This window comes from Populus trichocarpa, chromosome 16 (assembly GCF_000002775.5).
Source record: "Populus trichocarpa isolate Nisqually-1 chromosome 16, P.trichocarpa_v4.1, whole genome shotgun sequence".
Classification (NCBI taxonomy): domain Eukaryota; kingdom Viridiplantae; phylum Streptophyta; class Magnoliopsida; order Malpighiales; family Salicaceae; genus Populus; species Populus trichocarpa.
The window spans coordinates 12,982,276-12,996,564 of record NC_037300.2 but is presented as its reverse complement, the minus strand read 5'-3'; the positions used below and the strand labels follow the sequence as shown (position 1 = coordinate 12,996,564).

Sequence of the window (14,289 nt, the reverse complement as noted above, 5' to 3'; positions counted from 1 at the left end):
ATAGTCAGATTAAAATTTATTTAATTTTCAAACAACTAACACAAAGTTACATAGGAAAGAAACCGAAATCACTCAAAATGGACATCAAGTAAACAGAATTAATCAACGTAGAAATAAAATGTTTCAACGTACATCACAAATGAAGCCACCAAACATGACTGCCTGAAAACAATAGAGGAAAGGCAGTGAACAACAGTAGAAGATGCAGCGTGATACATGGTGGAAAAAATCTAGATGAAAGAAAATAAAAGTCGCAAAAAAAAAAACACCCATCACATGAATTTTCATCAACTATAAACCAATAAATTGATTTAGAATGTGTTTTTTTTTTTTTTTTTATATCAGTATATCAAAATGATCTAAAAACATTAAAAATATATCAATTTAAAGTAAAGAAAAAAAAATTAAATTTTTTTTAAAAACGCTTTTGAAACATAAAAATAAATAGGATTTTATAAAACTCAGTTAAAAAAATATATAAAAACTGTTGCAGAAAAACTAATTTTTAAATTTAATTTTTTAGTGGGCCTATAGTGCAAAACACAATTTAATTTATTATTAAATATCTTACTGTGTTATTTCACTACAATCACAAAAACTAATAAAAAACAAACACAGCCTTCTCTTACAAGCCCTTCTCTAAGAACACCAACGATTAAGAGAAAGGCTAAGAAGCTCAATAAAGAGCAAGGATAAAAATAGTGGTCATATCATGAAATCTCATAACCATTTTTATCTTTTAAATCTGACTAATACAATAGCAGGACACTCCCTCGGATAAAATCACTAAATTTACTACAAAATACAAATTTTCTTTTAAATTGACTATATGATGTCACCTGAAAAGAATATAAAGCCAATGCCAATTTGGATTAAAATCTTGAAAACTAAATAAATAAATCTCAAAACTTTTATTTAAAGCGAAACAATCAAATATATTCAATAATACCGTTGAATCAAGAAATCTTGAATTCATAAACTTTTTATTTCATAGTAAGAGATATTATCAGAATAATCTATATATTAATCAAAAATATATTTTTCTCAATTAATTTTAAAAATATATATATCTATATCAATATAATACATATAGATAAATTTAATAAATTTTTAAAATGATATTTTTAATAAAAAAAATAAGAAACCATAATTTTTAACTACGAGGTTAACCCTCAAAGTTAAATTCATGAATTCAACACATGGAACTTGAGAGTCTCGGTTAATCCGATGCCAAAAAGTCCATGAATTGTGAAATCAAAAGAGAATTTTTCTTTTTTCTCTTCTTTTATTGTTTTCTAACATTGAGGTCTGAACTCAAAATTATTCGGACAAGGTGGGAATGCTGTGGTCCCCGCCCAGCAATATCAAATTGACCAAAAAGCGTAGCCATTTTTTTTTATTTTTTTCCACAATAATATACAGCCACTCAACTAAGGGCTGTATGGTAACTAGCATTTCCTTTGCCATTTATAAATGGTGGATACGGAAAAGCCAAGATACAATGAAGTTTGGTAAGCTTTCCCCTCTTTATTTTATTGGCAGCTGTAACAATTATAGCAAAGAGAGCCACCAAAAACACAGAAAAAATTTTATATACATAGAGAGTGAAGATGCCTGCTTTGATCATCTCCACAAACGTCAGCCTTGATGGAGTTGACACCTCCTCCATCCTCTCAGAAGCAACCTCTGAAGTTGCCAAGGTTATAGGCAAACCTGAGAAAGTAAGTGTTGTTTTATATTTGATCTGAAAAATTTGTCTGGCAGGTGTTGTCTGGTAGGATTGTTAGTTTTACTGATCACTTAAAATTTGGTTGATGTCTTGGTTGGATCTTAGAAGTTTGGTTTTTTAATTATTTTTTTATGAATCTAACATCACTTGATGAAGAATCCACAGCTCTGGGATCTGGATTATTCAATTCTGATATGGATAGCTATGGTTTTGTTCGCCTGATTTGTGATGGTGTTTACTATGGCCTGTACCATTAGAAAATTGAAATAGATTTTGCTACATTACAGTGATTTCTTTACTCATTTATCAATACATTGGACAAGAATTATGTTCTTTACACCTCGAATTTCCAACCTCCTTTCTGTGCTTTGTTAGAATACAAGCCATTGTAAACAATACCTGGGCCAGATACTCATTAGTTTTTTCTTGTCAGTTATTAATTTGTTTGGTGAATTCTAGCTATGGAATGTGCGTTCTTAACTAATTTATGTTTGTTGTCTTGCAGTATGTGATGATTGTATTGAAGGGATCAATTCCAATCTCATTAGGAGGAACTGAGGAGCCAGCAGCTTATGGGGAGTTGGTATCTATTGGTGGCCTTAGCCCTGATGTGAACAAGACTCTGAGCTCTGTAGTTGCATCAATTCTGGAGAAGAAGTTGTCAGTACCCAAGTCACGGCTCTTCCTTAAATTCTATGATTCTCAGGCAAGCCATCTCAACTCTTAATTGTCATCGAGAACGTGGATAATTGCAATGTACATTTTTCTTCATATTGCATTCTTTCTTTCTGTTTGTTCAGGCCTTTCATAGCCAAGAATATGCATGATGTTTGCATGCTTGATATCCGCATCAAATCCTGTAAATTAATCCCTTTTTTTTCCTTTAAACTGTGAGCATAGTTATTAAGTTAAATTAAACGTGCCTTTGGGTTCAAACTATACTTTTTTCTCAGATTGTGTCCTCATTAGCAGCCATTTTGTGTGGTTCTTGTTGCCACTATCAATGATACTGATATGTGCTTTATTTTGCAGGGCACCCACTTTGGGTGGAATGGTTCCACCTTCTAAATCCAGCTTCGTTCTTTGTTGTCTTCGAATTAATGTCAGAGATCCAATAAGATATGCGCCCTTGGTGTTCTGTTATTACAGAAACTTAGCCTTGTTAAGCTGTACAGAATCTACAGATATCCATCCTCATAAGCATCATGGTGCTCACGGCACATGATCTGGGAGTGAATATCTGCTGTTATTGAACCATTGTCAGCTTATGAGCAATGTTCTTTGGAGTGCTTTGGTCTTGCTTTATGAGAAATTGTATTGTTTTTAGCTAATTAGCCAAAATCGATTTTTCTTTTACTAGTAATGAAAGGGTGTTTATATAACAGGTGTAGCCTAACGATTGGATGTATATGTAGTTGCTTTCTTTGGTGAAGCAGGTTTGAGTCTTGGTGACATTTATTTTGGTTATTACTATTTTACTTCTTTTGCAGCGCTACAGGTTGGGCCAAGTATTTTTTGAACTTGTGTAATTTTTTTTATAAAAATAAATGAGGCGAATTGTCGCAGACGACAGCTTAAAATTCGGCTATTATTTGGTGGTTGGAAAATTGTGAAATATAAATTTTCGGTTGATAATTAATTTCCAACTATTTTTCATCTTAAAATATCTAATAAATACCATAAAAATCTTTTTAATTCACATATTAACTTTAAAATCATTAAAAAAACCAAAATCAATTGAACATAAAAAAATAAAAACAAAACTTAATACTCACCACAATCAAACTCTTCTTCATTGAATAGAATTAGTAGACACTAAATTTAATCATTTTTGTTATTGGTATTATGATAATTAACCCTTTTTTTTTCATAATTTTCTCTTATCTCTCTCCAAGTCAATAACTGAAAAATAAATAAAATAAATTTTTGAACTAAAATAAAAATTATTGTAAATTTAAGGTGAGTGATGTATTTTCTCCATATTTTAATTTAAAACTTAATTTTATATAATTAAATAGTAAAAAAATGCAATTAAAAAAAATATTAAAAAAATGGCAGGAGATTCACTGTTAATATAGATAGTGCCTGCCCTTCAACTTTTATTAGTTTTTATTAATGTAATAGATTTGAAATCCGACCAAAAAAGGGTTGGATTCTAAACGCTTTATAAATCAACTCGAGTTAATTATTTTTTATTAATATAATACTATTTTATTCTTTTAAAAAAAATACTAAAATATGGATTAGATCAACAGAATCATAGTTAACTTTTCATGTTAATCGAATTTAGACTAGCCAATTTCATCTTTTGTTTAAATTGAAATCCAGGCATGGCTTGATTATAGGTGGTGGGTTTTCCGAGTAAAACCCATTGGGCAAGTTTGAGGTGAACTTATTGGAGAAATAACCAATTTAGGTCCACCAGATCTTTAAATGCAAAATCCCAAACTCTAAACAAAGTTATGTCACTGTGTTTTCTTTTGGTAGAATCTCTTAAAGAATTTTAACAGTGTGTTTTTATATTGTTTTTTAAAGTATTTTTTGTTTGTTAAAATTAATTTTTGATATCATCTTATTAAAACAATAAAAAAATATTAAAAAATTAATTTAAAATAAAAAAAAAAAAATTTTTAAAAAAATTCAATTACACCACAAAAACAAACACACTTGACACACCTAACAACTGTTTTTCGAAAAGGTAATGGAGACTTCAAAGATGGATTCCCATGCCACGTTAAAATCAGGAGGAAAGACTTCCTTTTCTCTTTCCTGTGCTTCTCTAGAAACTACTTAGATGTTTTCTTTTTTAACACATGTTTATCCCAAAAAATGAGAATTTATATTTTTAGATCAATGAATCGTGGACGTAGCTCCAAAGATTTTCTTTTTCATGAAAGTAGGCACCAATTGCTTGCAAATTGTTTTCCAAAAACTATACTCAAATTATTCTTCCCACCAAGACTTGTCCAATCATTTTTGGAATTTTTTCTCAAAAATATCATAAACAAAATCTACACTTTATATTAAAAAAAAACTCTTGGAATTGCAAGATTTGCACCAAGAAATTCAGTAGATATTTTTGAGTGACAATTAGCAAACTTTGAAATGCCAAAATTAAATGAGAGCGTTTGGAAATGTGGTTGTATCCGCATTTTTAAAATTTTAATTTTTTTTATTAAAAGTTAATTTTTTTTTTGTATATTTTGGATTGTTTTGATGCGTTGATCTCAAAAATAATTTTTAAAAAATAAAAAAAATATTATTTTAATATATTTCAGCATGAAAAATATTTTAAAAAACAATCACAACCACAATCCTAAACAGGTATAATATTGCAAAATGAAAAGGGCATATGATTCATCAAGCGAATTAAATCCCAATTCAAAAGTGGCTTCAAGCGTATTGTCTTCCTTTATAAGTGGAGCCATGTCTTCATCAAATTGGCTTGAAAAGTCAATATCCAACCCGTCCGTTCCTACAAAATTGAGAAATATATAATTTAATACTAATGCGTGAAAAAAAATCCACTTCTTAAAAATAATGAAAATATACCTTTTTTACTGTACCTAATTAACATTTACAATTCTTACTCAGAGAATTGATTTTTTTCTTAAAGGGTTTTTCTAAAAAAAATTAATTGATAATAATTTTATAATTTAATATAATTTGGTTCAATAAAAAAAAGAAGGAAGAGGGAGAGATTATTTTCCCTCAAGGCTATTTTTACAAGCCACGAGTTTTTAAAAACGGAAGTACATAATCCTCCTATATATATAATACAAAAAAAGAGAGAAATTAAAAAACCAAGTGGAGTAAACTAATTAAATAGATTTTGATGGCAATTGGTTTGTTTTTTCGAGTAAAATTCAATAAAGGTGGTATTATTCACTAACTATGTCAGAAAAAATAGAATAGAATCCTTAAAAAAATTTTCGTTTAATTTTTATTTTTAGAAATATTAGAGACTATTTTTATATGAAAACAAATTAGAAATAGGATTTTAGGGTTAAAAAACTCTAAATTATGCATGATACTACAAGTTGTCTACCGCACATAAAATGACTTGTCAAAAAAAAGAAAATTAAAAAGAAAAGAAAATGGAGTAAGGTAGGCGTAGATTAAAAAAAGAAAAAAAAAGAGAGAGACGCAACATGATATATGAATAAAAACCAAAGTTGTTCTCGAGAACAGTCTCGCAACCCTCAGTGTTTGCCATCTTGGAAAAGTTGCAAGAAGAATTGTAAACGACTACCTCTCTAGGAGCCAATAATATCTCAGCTAGCCGTCCCCTTTGACCAAACAAGGTATGACCATGCACCTCTATATAAATGGTGGATACAGAATAACAAAACCAAGATAAAAGCAGGAAACAGAGGCTTGTATTACTTTGATTGGCAGCCATAACAGCAAACAGATAAAGGGATTTTGTATTTTTTTGATAGAGAAGATGCCAGCCTTGAACATTTCCACAAACGTCAGCCTTGATGGCGTTGATGTCTCTGCTATCCAATCTGAAGCCACCGCTAAACTTGCCAAGATCATTGCAGGCAAAACCGAGGCCGTAAGTCTTGTTTTCAGCCCCCTTTTTTTAATTATTATTTTCAAGCAATCTATATAAAGTTCTTTAAATTATTTGTGTTTTCAATTCCCTTCGTGATCTTTTGGACCATCCTAAAATACTTCTCTTTCTGGTGTTTTTAATTTTTTTTTTGTCTGAAATAAGATCTGTCTTTTTCTCAAAAAACATGTTGTGAATTTTTATTCATTATTTCAGTTGTGAAAAACAATATTTATGGACATATAAAGATTTCTTGGATGTATATATCAGGCTTGATTTCTTTGGTGGAGTCGTATGAATTTGGGGTTGATTTATGATTTTAATTAAAATCACTTGAATCCATATTGTATTCTGGGCAAATCTTTTTTCCTTTCTGCTATTTTCATGCTGTCTTTTGATGTCATATTTTGGAGATTGGATCTGCCTTTGCTCAACCATTTCCATGTGTGTTTTCATGCAGGATGTGATGATTGTATTGAGGGGATCCATACCCATTTCATTAGGAGGATCTCAGGAGCCAGCAGCTTTTGGTGAGTTGGTGTCCATCGGTGGACTTAGCCCTGAGGTGAACAAGAATCTCAGTGCTGCAATTGCAGAAATTCTGGAGACAAAGCTGTGCATTCCCAAGTCACGAATCTTCCTTAAATTCTATGACTCTCAGGCAAGCCATCTCAACTTTTAACTGTCAAGAACATGGATTGTTGGCATGCACACATATTTCGTAGCACTGCATTCCTGATCCTGCTAGAATATTAGCAGCCATTAATTTTATATATGGTTCTTGTTGCCACCATCGATGATGCTGATATGTTCTCTATTTTGCAGGGTACCCACTTTGGATGGAATGGTTCCACCTTCTAAAGCCAGCGTTCTTGCCCCCAAGCTTGAAGTCTCCTACATTATTCAATAAGATATGTCTAGGTTTTCTCCTCTTGTAGAAGTGGCTTTGATAAAATAGATTTTATTTTATTTTATTTTCATTTGGAGTCCCTTTTTAATGGGGAAATCTCATGTTGGCTTGACATTTGGTCGACATTTGTGTTGTACTATGGTGTGCCTATGGCACATGATTTGTTTTTGGGATTGAAATCTATATATTATTGTTGTATTATTTTCTGATTATTTTGCGATTTTTATCTAGAATATTTGAGGTGAGCTTGCTTAAGAAATAATTCACTTAGGTTGGCATCCCCACCTTAGCTTTCAACGAATTGACATGCAAACCAGAGATGATCCTTTCCTTCTCTTTTGGAAGGATGAAATCTGATTGGGAATCTTGCGTCTGATTTCAAAGGAGGCTGCTTTTGTGCTGCGTGAGGCTTGTCAATGCCGCAAATTGTGTCGGCAGCAACATGTTGCTAGTCCATGTACTTTCCTTTTTTTTAGGAAGCCTCCATCATAGGTTTAATTTTAAACCTGGTTTGAATTTTACCTTTAGGCCTAATTATTAACTCAGATTTTAAATCACTCAGGTTACCAGTTAGGTTTTAAAATAGTGGTGGTCTCGATGGACTCTTCGGGTGTTTGTAAAATGATTAAATGTTGTTTTTAAAATATTTTTTGTTTAGAAATATATTAAAATAATATTTTTTTTATTTTTTAAAATTTATTTTTTAAATCAGTACATTAAAAATAATTCAAAAAAAAAATTTAAAAATTGCAAAACATTGATGTGGTGCTAGATTATATATTCGCACTTTTAAAAAATATTTGGATACTAAAGTTTGAATTGTTAGATAAATTCTATTAATTAATTATATATTATCTTTTAATATATGTTCTCATGCAAATTTTTTTAAAACTTAAAATTTGTATAGGTTAACCATCAGCTTAATTTTTAATTTGAGAGGAATACGAATGGGTAAGATTCCTCTTATATTATATAAAAAAAAATCTTCTTAATTAAACTATAAATTTTATTAATTAAGAGCGTTTTTAGAATTGCAGCTGCTAAAAATTTGAAAAATAAATTGCTTAAATTTTTTTAAAAATAATTTGTGTCGGCAGTAAATTATGATCTCCCCTTAGGGTTTATAGATATAGGACTGACAGTATCATTCTTTCAATTCCATGCCTTCTCTACTTTGATTAATTTCTTATTAAATAAATATTACCTCCCTTGTAATCCTGGGTATTAAGGTTATATTTATTTTTGCATTTTAAAAATATTTTTTAAAAAAATTAATTTTTTTAATTTTTTTTTTGTTTCAAATTAATATTTTTTTGATGTTTTTAAATTATTTTGATGTACTGATGTTAAAAATGATTTTTAAAATATAAAAAAAATATTATTTTGATGTATTTCCGAGTAAAAAAATATTTTAAAAAGCAACTGCAACCATACTCTCAAATAGACCCTAAACTCATTCTCTGCTGGTGAGTAATCTCAAAACCTACTTCTAGTCGGTTTCAAAATAATAAGAGAGTTGATTAGGTATGAATTGGTTATAAATCCGAATTAACTTAATTCTGGGTCTAAATCAATTTATTTTTAAAAAATTAAAATAATATTTTTTTAATTTTTTAAAAAAAACTTGAATTAACTTATTTAATCCATAGTGAGAGCCCTGTATCAGTTTAATAATTATACTTGTAATGGATGACTAATAATTAAATGGTAGCTAAAGCTTAGCGCTTCTAAACAAAAAAAAATTGCTCTTACTTACGCTTGACTAATTTGCCTCAATTGTTTTCCTCTTTGTATGATCAATATTAGCTTAAGAAAAATCCATTATTGTTAATTAAGAGAGCTGTTCATCATATTATGTAATGTGATGGTAGTTATTTTAGACTCGAAAGCATAATTTTTAAATTTGATTTGGTCACGGATTTTAAATGGGTTATTATGTCATCTCGGGTTGATTTTTAATTATTTTTGTTAAAACAATAAATAATTAATGAATTATAATAAGGTTTTTAATAGGGATGATTATTTTCAGTTTGGTTTGGTTTTTATTAAAAAAAATAACCAAATTGAATTTAAAAAAAAAACCGAAACCAAACCGAAACCGGTTCAAACCAGTTTGGCTCGGTTTTTTCCGGTTTGGCTCGGTTTTTTTCCGGTTGTGTTTTTTGTTTGGATTCGGTTCAGTTTGGTTTTTTCGGTTTCAGGCTTATAAAACCGAAACTAAACCGAACCGTTCGGTTTTTTTAAAATTTTAATCTGTTTTTTTCACGATTTGGTTTTTTCGGTTATTTTTTTTATTTTCTCGGTTTAATCTGTTTTTTGATTTTTTTACTCACCCCTAATTTTTTATCAAATCAATTAAATTACTAAATGAACTCGAATTTTTAACCAAATCTTCAGAGTTTTTACCTTCCTCTATGTTTTTTTAAATCCAGCCCTAGCCCTGAGCTGGTTAAATCTTGAACTGACCTACCTAATCGAAGGCTGAGTTTTAAAATTATATTCAAAAGGCATAAATTTTTGTTTTTCAATATTTTTTAATATTAGGAGGTGAAGGGCACCAAACACCAATTGAGTTAAAAATGAAAAATAAAAAAAATAAAAAGCACTTCTATACAATAAGGGTCCTTCAGTCATTTCACCAATTTATATTTCCAGAACAATCCATAGAAGGCAAGTGTGGTGACGGTTTTTTCTTTTATTTATTTTTATTTGTAGGAGGGTTTTATGTGCAGCAAAGAGAAACAAGTGCGTGCTGTGAAGTGTCGACAGAGAAAATGCCTTGCTTGAACATTTCGACGAACGTTAATCTTGATGGCGTCAACACATCTGCCATTCTCTCTGAAGCCTCCTCTCAAGTAGCCAAAATCATCAAAAAACCCGAGTCTGTGAGAATTTTTCCTTTTGCCTCAGATTCTTTAATGTTTTTTTTTTATTGCTGCAATGTTAAGAATTTATGGACTGTTACAACTTTTTTTGTGAGTTACTCAGTACAAGAATAGATTTTGTATTATTGAAACAATTAGTTTGTTAAAAGTTCTAAAGTGGGTTTTTAGTGATTTGGTTAGTGTGTATTCTAGCTGCTGGTATTAAAATTGGTTCACTGTATTTATATTTTCTTGATGCTCAAAAGTTTTGGAAGCATTCATTTTTGTAATGATTAAGTGGGTTTTGTTGATGTTAAATTTGATTGCCTTAAGTGTATTTATATGCTTGTTTACAATCTTCTCTCCTGGATACTTGAGTTCTTGGGGGGTCCATGGCAGCTTGCTTTTGTTTATGGTTCTAAACTCGCTTGATATGATTGGGTTGTTTATCATTTGATTTTGAACTGGATAAGTGAAGGTTTTGAGTATCTAGTTGTGCTTTTGTCTGCAATGGCTATTTTTTTCACTTTCTGGGAGGTTTCTCTTTTGAAGAGTTTCGTTGAGAACTTAACTCCAATGGTCAAAGAGTGATTTGGCTGAATTGATTCGTGTAAACTTATAATATAGTCAATTCGGATGTCACTTGTTTGGCCATGAAAGATGAAATGGATTTTTTCACTGAATGTTCTTTGTTAGTTTATCTTTATAGTGGACGACAATTATGTTCTGTACACCTTACACATGCAAAACTCAAAGTCTCATAATTTAAATTTTTTTCTGCGTTTATGTTTGTGTTATTTTTCTTCTCTTACAACCTAAAAGGAATTTGCATGTTTGCATTGATTGCTATCATGGTTTCCCACTGGATATGTCTTTTAATCGTTTGTGTGTGCAATCATGCAGTATGTGATGATTGTGTTGAAGGGCTCAGTTCCAATTTCATTTGGAGGAACCGAGCAGCCAGCAGCTTATGGTGAACTGGTATCTGTTGGTGGCCTTAACAGTGATGTGAACAACAAACTGAGTTCTGCAATTGCAACAATTCTTGAGTCAAAGCTGTCGGTGCCCAAGTCACGGTTCTTCCTCAAATTTTTTGATGCCAAGGCAAGCTATCTCAACTTCTAATTTTCAAGAAGATGATCATTGCCATTTGCATATTTCTTATCATTGCATTCTTGCTGTTTATTTAGGCCCATCAAAGCCAAGAATATGCACAGTGTTTGCATGCTTTACACCAGTACTAGATCATGTAAATAAATCCTTACTGTTTTAAACTGTGAAAATAGTTACTGAATTCCCTTAGAATTCAACTTATTTTCTGATTATGTTCATATTGACTGCCATGTTATTGTTTTTTCCGCCACGACTAATGGTTTGGTGCTTGCTTTATTTTGCAGGGTTCCCACTTTGGTTGGAATGGTTCCACCTTCTAAATCCAGCTTCTCGCTTGAGTTGCTAGTGACTTGACACCACGTCTTTGGTGCTCGGCGGTTGTAGAAATCTAAGTAGGATATTTCTGTTTCTGTCTAAGGTTATGGCATGTAGAACGTGAAAGCTTTTAAACTGTGCCCCTTTTATGGGAAAACTATGTTTTGCTTGAAACCTAACCACCGTTTAGTCATGAGTGGATGTTCTTTGACATGCTCAGCGTTGTGTTTTTAAACTTTGCATCCTCTTATGATCTTAAACTCAGGCATGGGAGTGTTCAAACCATCTACATAAAACACACTTTAGTGTCATTTCTGCTGTGTTGCTTCTAGCGCTGCAAATTGTTTGAATCTGGGACATGATACAGATTCTTGAAAATTATCATTTGTGTATTAAAAACTGTAAATCCAATATGCCTCTGTACCTGCTTGAAGATTACATTACCATTATAGTTACATTGCAATTACAATTAAAAAAAAAGTGGTTGAACAGTGAAAATCACTGTTGATGCGCACTCAAATGCACTGTGGATTGCATGCATTTCCGTCCTTGAAATTCTGTTTCTCCCTGTGGTTTTTTGACATCTTCATTTTGGTGTTAAACTTTATTTTCTTTGAGTTCCAGTTCCTGAAACTCGAGAAAGAAGGGAGAAAGCCATTGGAAAAGAAAAACTAAGAGAAACATTTAGCTATAAAAATTGTCGATTTAAAAACCAATAGGTTCATCTCAAAGCAGAGAGTGGGTGGTTTGGCTTGTTAATCATATTGAAAAAATTAAATTGAAACCTTGAAGTTTGTTTAGATGAGGTTTGATTTTGAGTGTTTAACTAGATTAGAGGGTGTTTATGGGATGAAAATTGGGTCATTTTTATGTGTTTTTTTCTTTATGAACTATGTTAAAATTTGGGTTTTGAGGTCTAAAATAAAAAATCAAGAGTGTTGGGATTTTATAATTAAATTCTTTAAATTGAATAATTAAAAGGATATTAAAAAAAACATCCGTTGATGTCATAATTTTATGCTAGGTTTGGGTTTTTTATGGTAAATTAAAAATTATATTATAAATCATTATATATAAGCCTAATAAATATGCAAATTTTTATTAAAAACAAATAGTCCATAAGTATTTAATGGAAATAAAATATATATTTTATTTTTTTATTGTCAATTTTGATATAGTTTTCTCGTATCAATTGTTCTTTTGTTTTTCTTATACAAGTACAAAGAAATGTTAACGGTATCTTCTTCTTCTTCTTTTTTGCATTAAATCTTTCTTTTTAGATAATGATAGATTTTTTTCATTTAAAATTATAACAAAATAAAATTATGTTATATAATTTAATTTAATATAACAAAATAAAATTATGTTATACACTATCTCGATCGGAGATAATCAAAGGTTCAGCCTAGCTATAAAAATGCGTTCTTAGATACCTTTTTTTTTGTTGTTCTTTCCTTTTCCTTTATTGATATTCCTTCCTTATCACTTTCAGTTTCTACTTTGATGAACAACTCCATGAAATGAATCATTCTTTCAATTAATTCCATGCTTTCCCTACTTTGATTAATTTCTTATTAAATAAATATTTCCTCCCTTGTAATAGATAAATTGTATCTAAAAATATGGAAACAAATCCAAAAATATAATGCCACGAAAATATAAACCCCACAAATAGGGGACCAATATATAATTATCAAATTATTATTATTATTATTAACAAAATTGCTTCCTCTCTCTCACTTTTTTTCCTTTAGGATTTTTTTTCTTCACGTATTTTTTTTTTTAATTTATTCCTTTCACTTTGATAATTTGTTTTGGTGAACTTAATGTGGGGTTCTTAATGTGGGGTTCTTGCAGAGTAAGGAAAAACATCACATCATTAGGTTTATGTTTAATTTTACAAAAAAATAGTTTGATTTTTTTTTTCAAAAAAATAATATTGAAAATTATTATTATTAATTATTAAAAAAACTAAAAGGAATATGTATTTTACTATTTCTTCAACTGTTTATTCATTGTTTGCTCTCTTTTTTGTCTTTTAGTTTTTTTTAATCACATAGTTTTTATTTTTTTCATTTAATCATTCCACATTGATTTTATTCGAGATTACCTTTAATAGTTTATTTCAGTGAACTTGATGTGGAGTTCTTAAAAAGTTAGAAAAATTCTTTTATTAGGTTTAGTCTTGACTTTGCAAAAACTAGTTTGGATTTTTGTTTTTGAAAAGATTGAAAATAAAAGTATTACAATTAAAATTGAAAAAAAAAAAAACAAAGCACTATTCCAATGAATAGTGCTTTGTGAGGAGGGGTATACTAAAACCTGTCTTATTTTAGTTTATAGTTAATCACATTAGACATTGAATTGATTTATAAAACACAAAAAGTAATTTTTTAGCACTAATTTTATTTTATTTTTTATTAGAACACAAAAGAAATTCCAATGGATTAAAAAAAAAAGTTCCAATGCTTCACACTAGAGCGATGTTTTTATTTATAAGTTCTTTCAATCAAATGGTCGAAATGTAAGACAAATATTGAATATTAAAATAAAATGATACATGGAATAGCATTGACTAGATAGGTGTATCGTTGGATCGTGCTATGTCATGTGCTCGGTCAAAATGTTTCTAATATATATATATATATATATATATATATATATATATATATATATATAAAAGAATGTCCAAGCAATAATAACATTTTTAAGGACCAAGAAAAACATGAGATTCGGGTCATTGATTCAAATGAGTTCAATAACTTTTTTTTTTATTTAATAATATGATTAGAAAAAAGTT

The 14,289-nt window shown here is 29.8% G+C and overlaps 3 protein-coding genes across 3 annotated transcripts; all 3 read left to right on the top strand.

Moving 5' to 3' along the window:
• Positions 1 to 1,494: 1,494 nt before the first annotated feature.
• LOC18106337 (uncharacterized) lies at positions 1,495 to 3,224 on the top strand. The gene is made up of 3 exons (XM_006373964.3): positions 1,495 to 1,721; positions 2,235 to 2,435; positions 2,762 to 3,224. Exons 1-3 carry the CDS (start codon positions 1,611 to 1,613, stop codon positions 2,795 to 2,797), a joined length of 348 nt encoding a protein of 115 aa, XP_006374026.1. The 5' UTR covers positions 1,495 to 1,610; the 3' UTR covers positions 2,798 to 3,224.
• Positions 3,225 to 5,930: 2,706 nt separating this feature from the next.
• On the top strand, positions 5,931 to 7,409 carry LOC18110656 (uncharacterized). The gene is made up of 3 exons (XM_006388923.3): positions 5,931 to 6,290; positions 6,748 to 6,948; positions 7,113 to 7,409. The coding sequence occupies exons 1-3, from the start codon at positions 6,177 to 6,179 to the stop codon at positions 7,146 to 7,148; spliced, it is 351 nt and encodes a 116-aa protein (XP_006388985.1). The 5' UTR covers positions 5,931 to 6,176; the 3' UTR covers positions 7,149 to 7,409.
• A 2,475-nt stretch (positions 7,410 to 9,884) lies between these two features.
• Positions 9,885 to 11,700, top strand: LOC7488725 (uncharacterized). Its single transcript, XM_002323584.4, has 3 exons — positions 9,885 to 10,082; positions 10,965 to 11,165; positions 11,459 to 11,700. Exons 1-3 carry the CDS (start codon positions 9,972 to 9,974, stop codon positions 11,492 to 11,494), a joined length of 348 nt encoding a protein of 115 aa, XP_002323620.2. The 5' UTR covers positions 9,885 to 9,971; the 3' UTR covers positions 11,495 to 11,700.
• Positions 11,701 to 14,289: the final 2,589 nt, after the last annotated feature.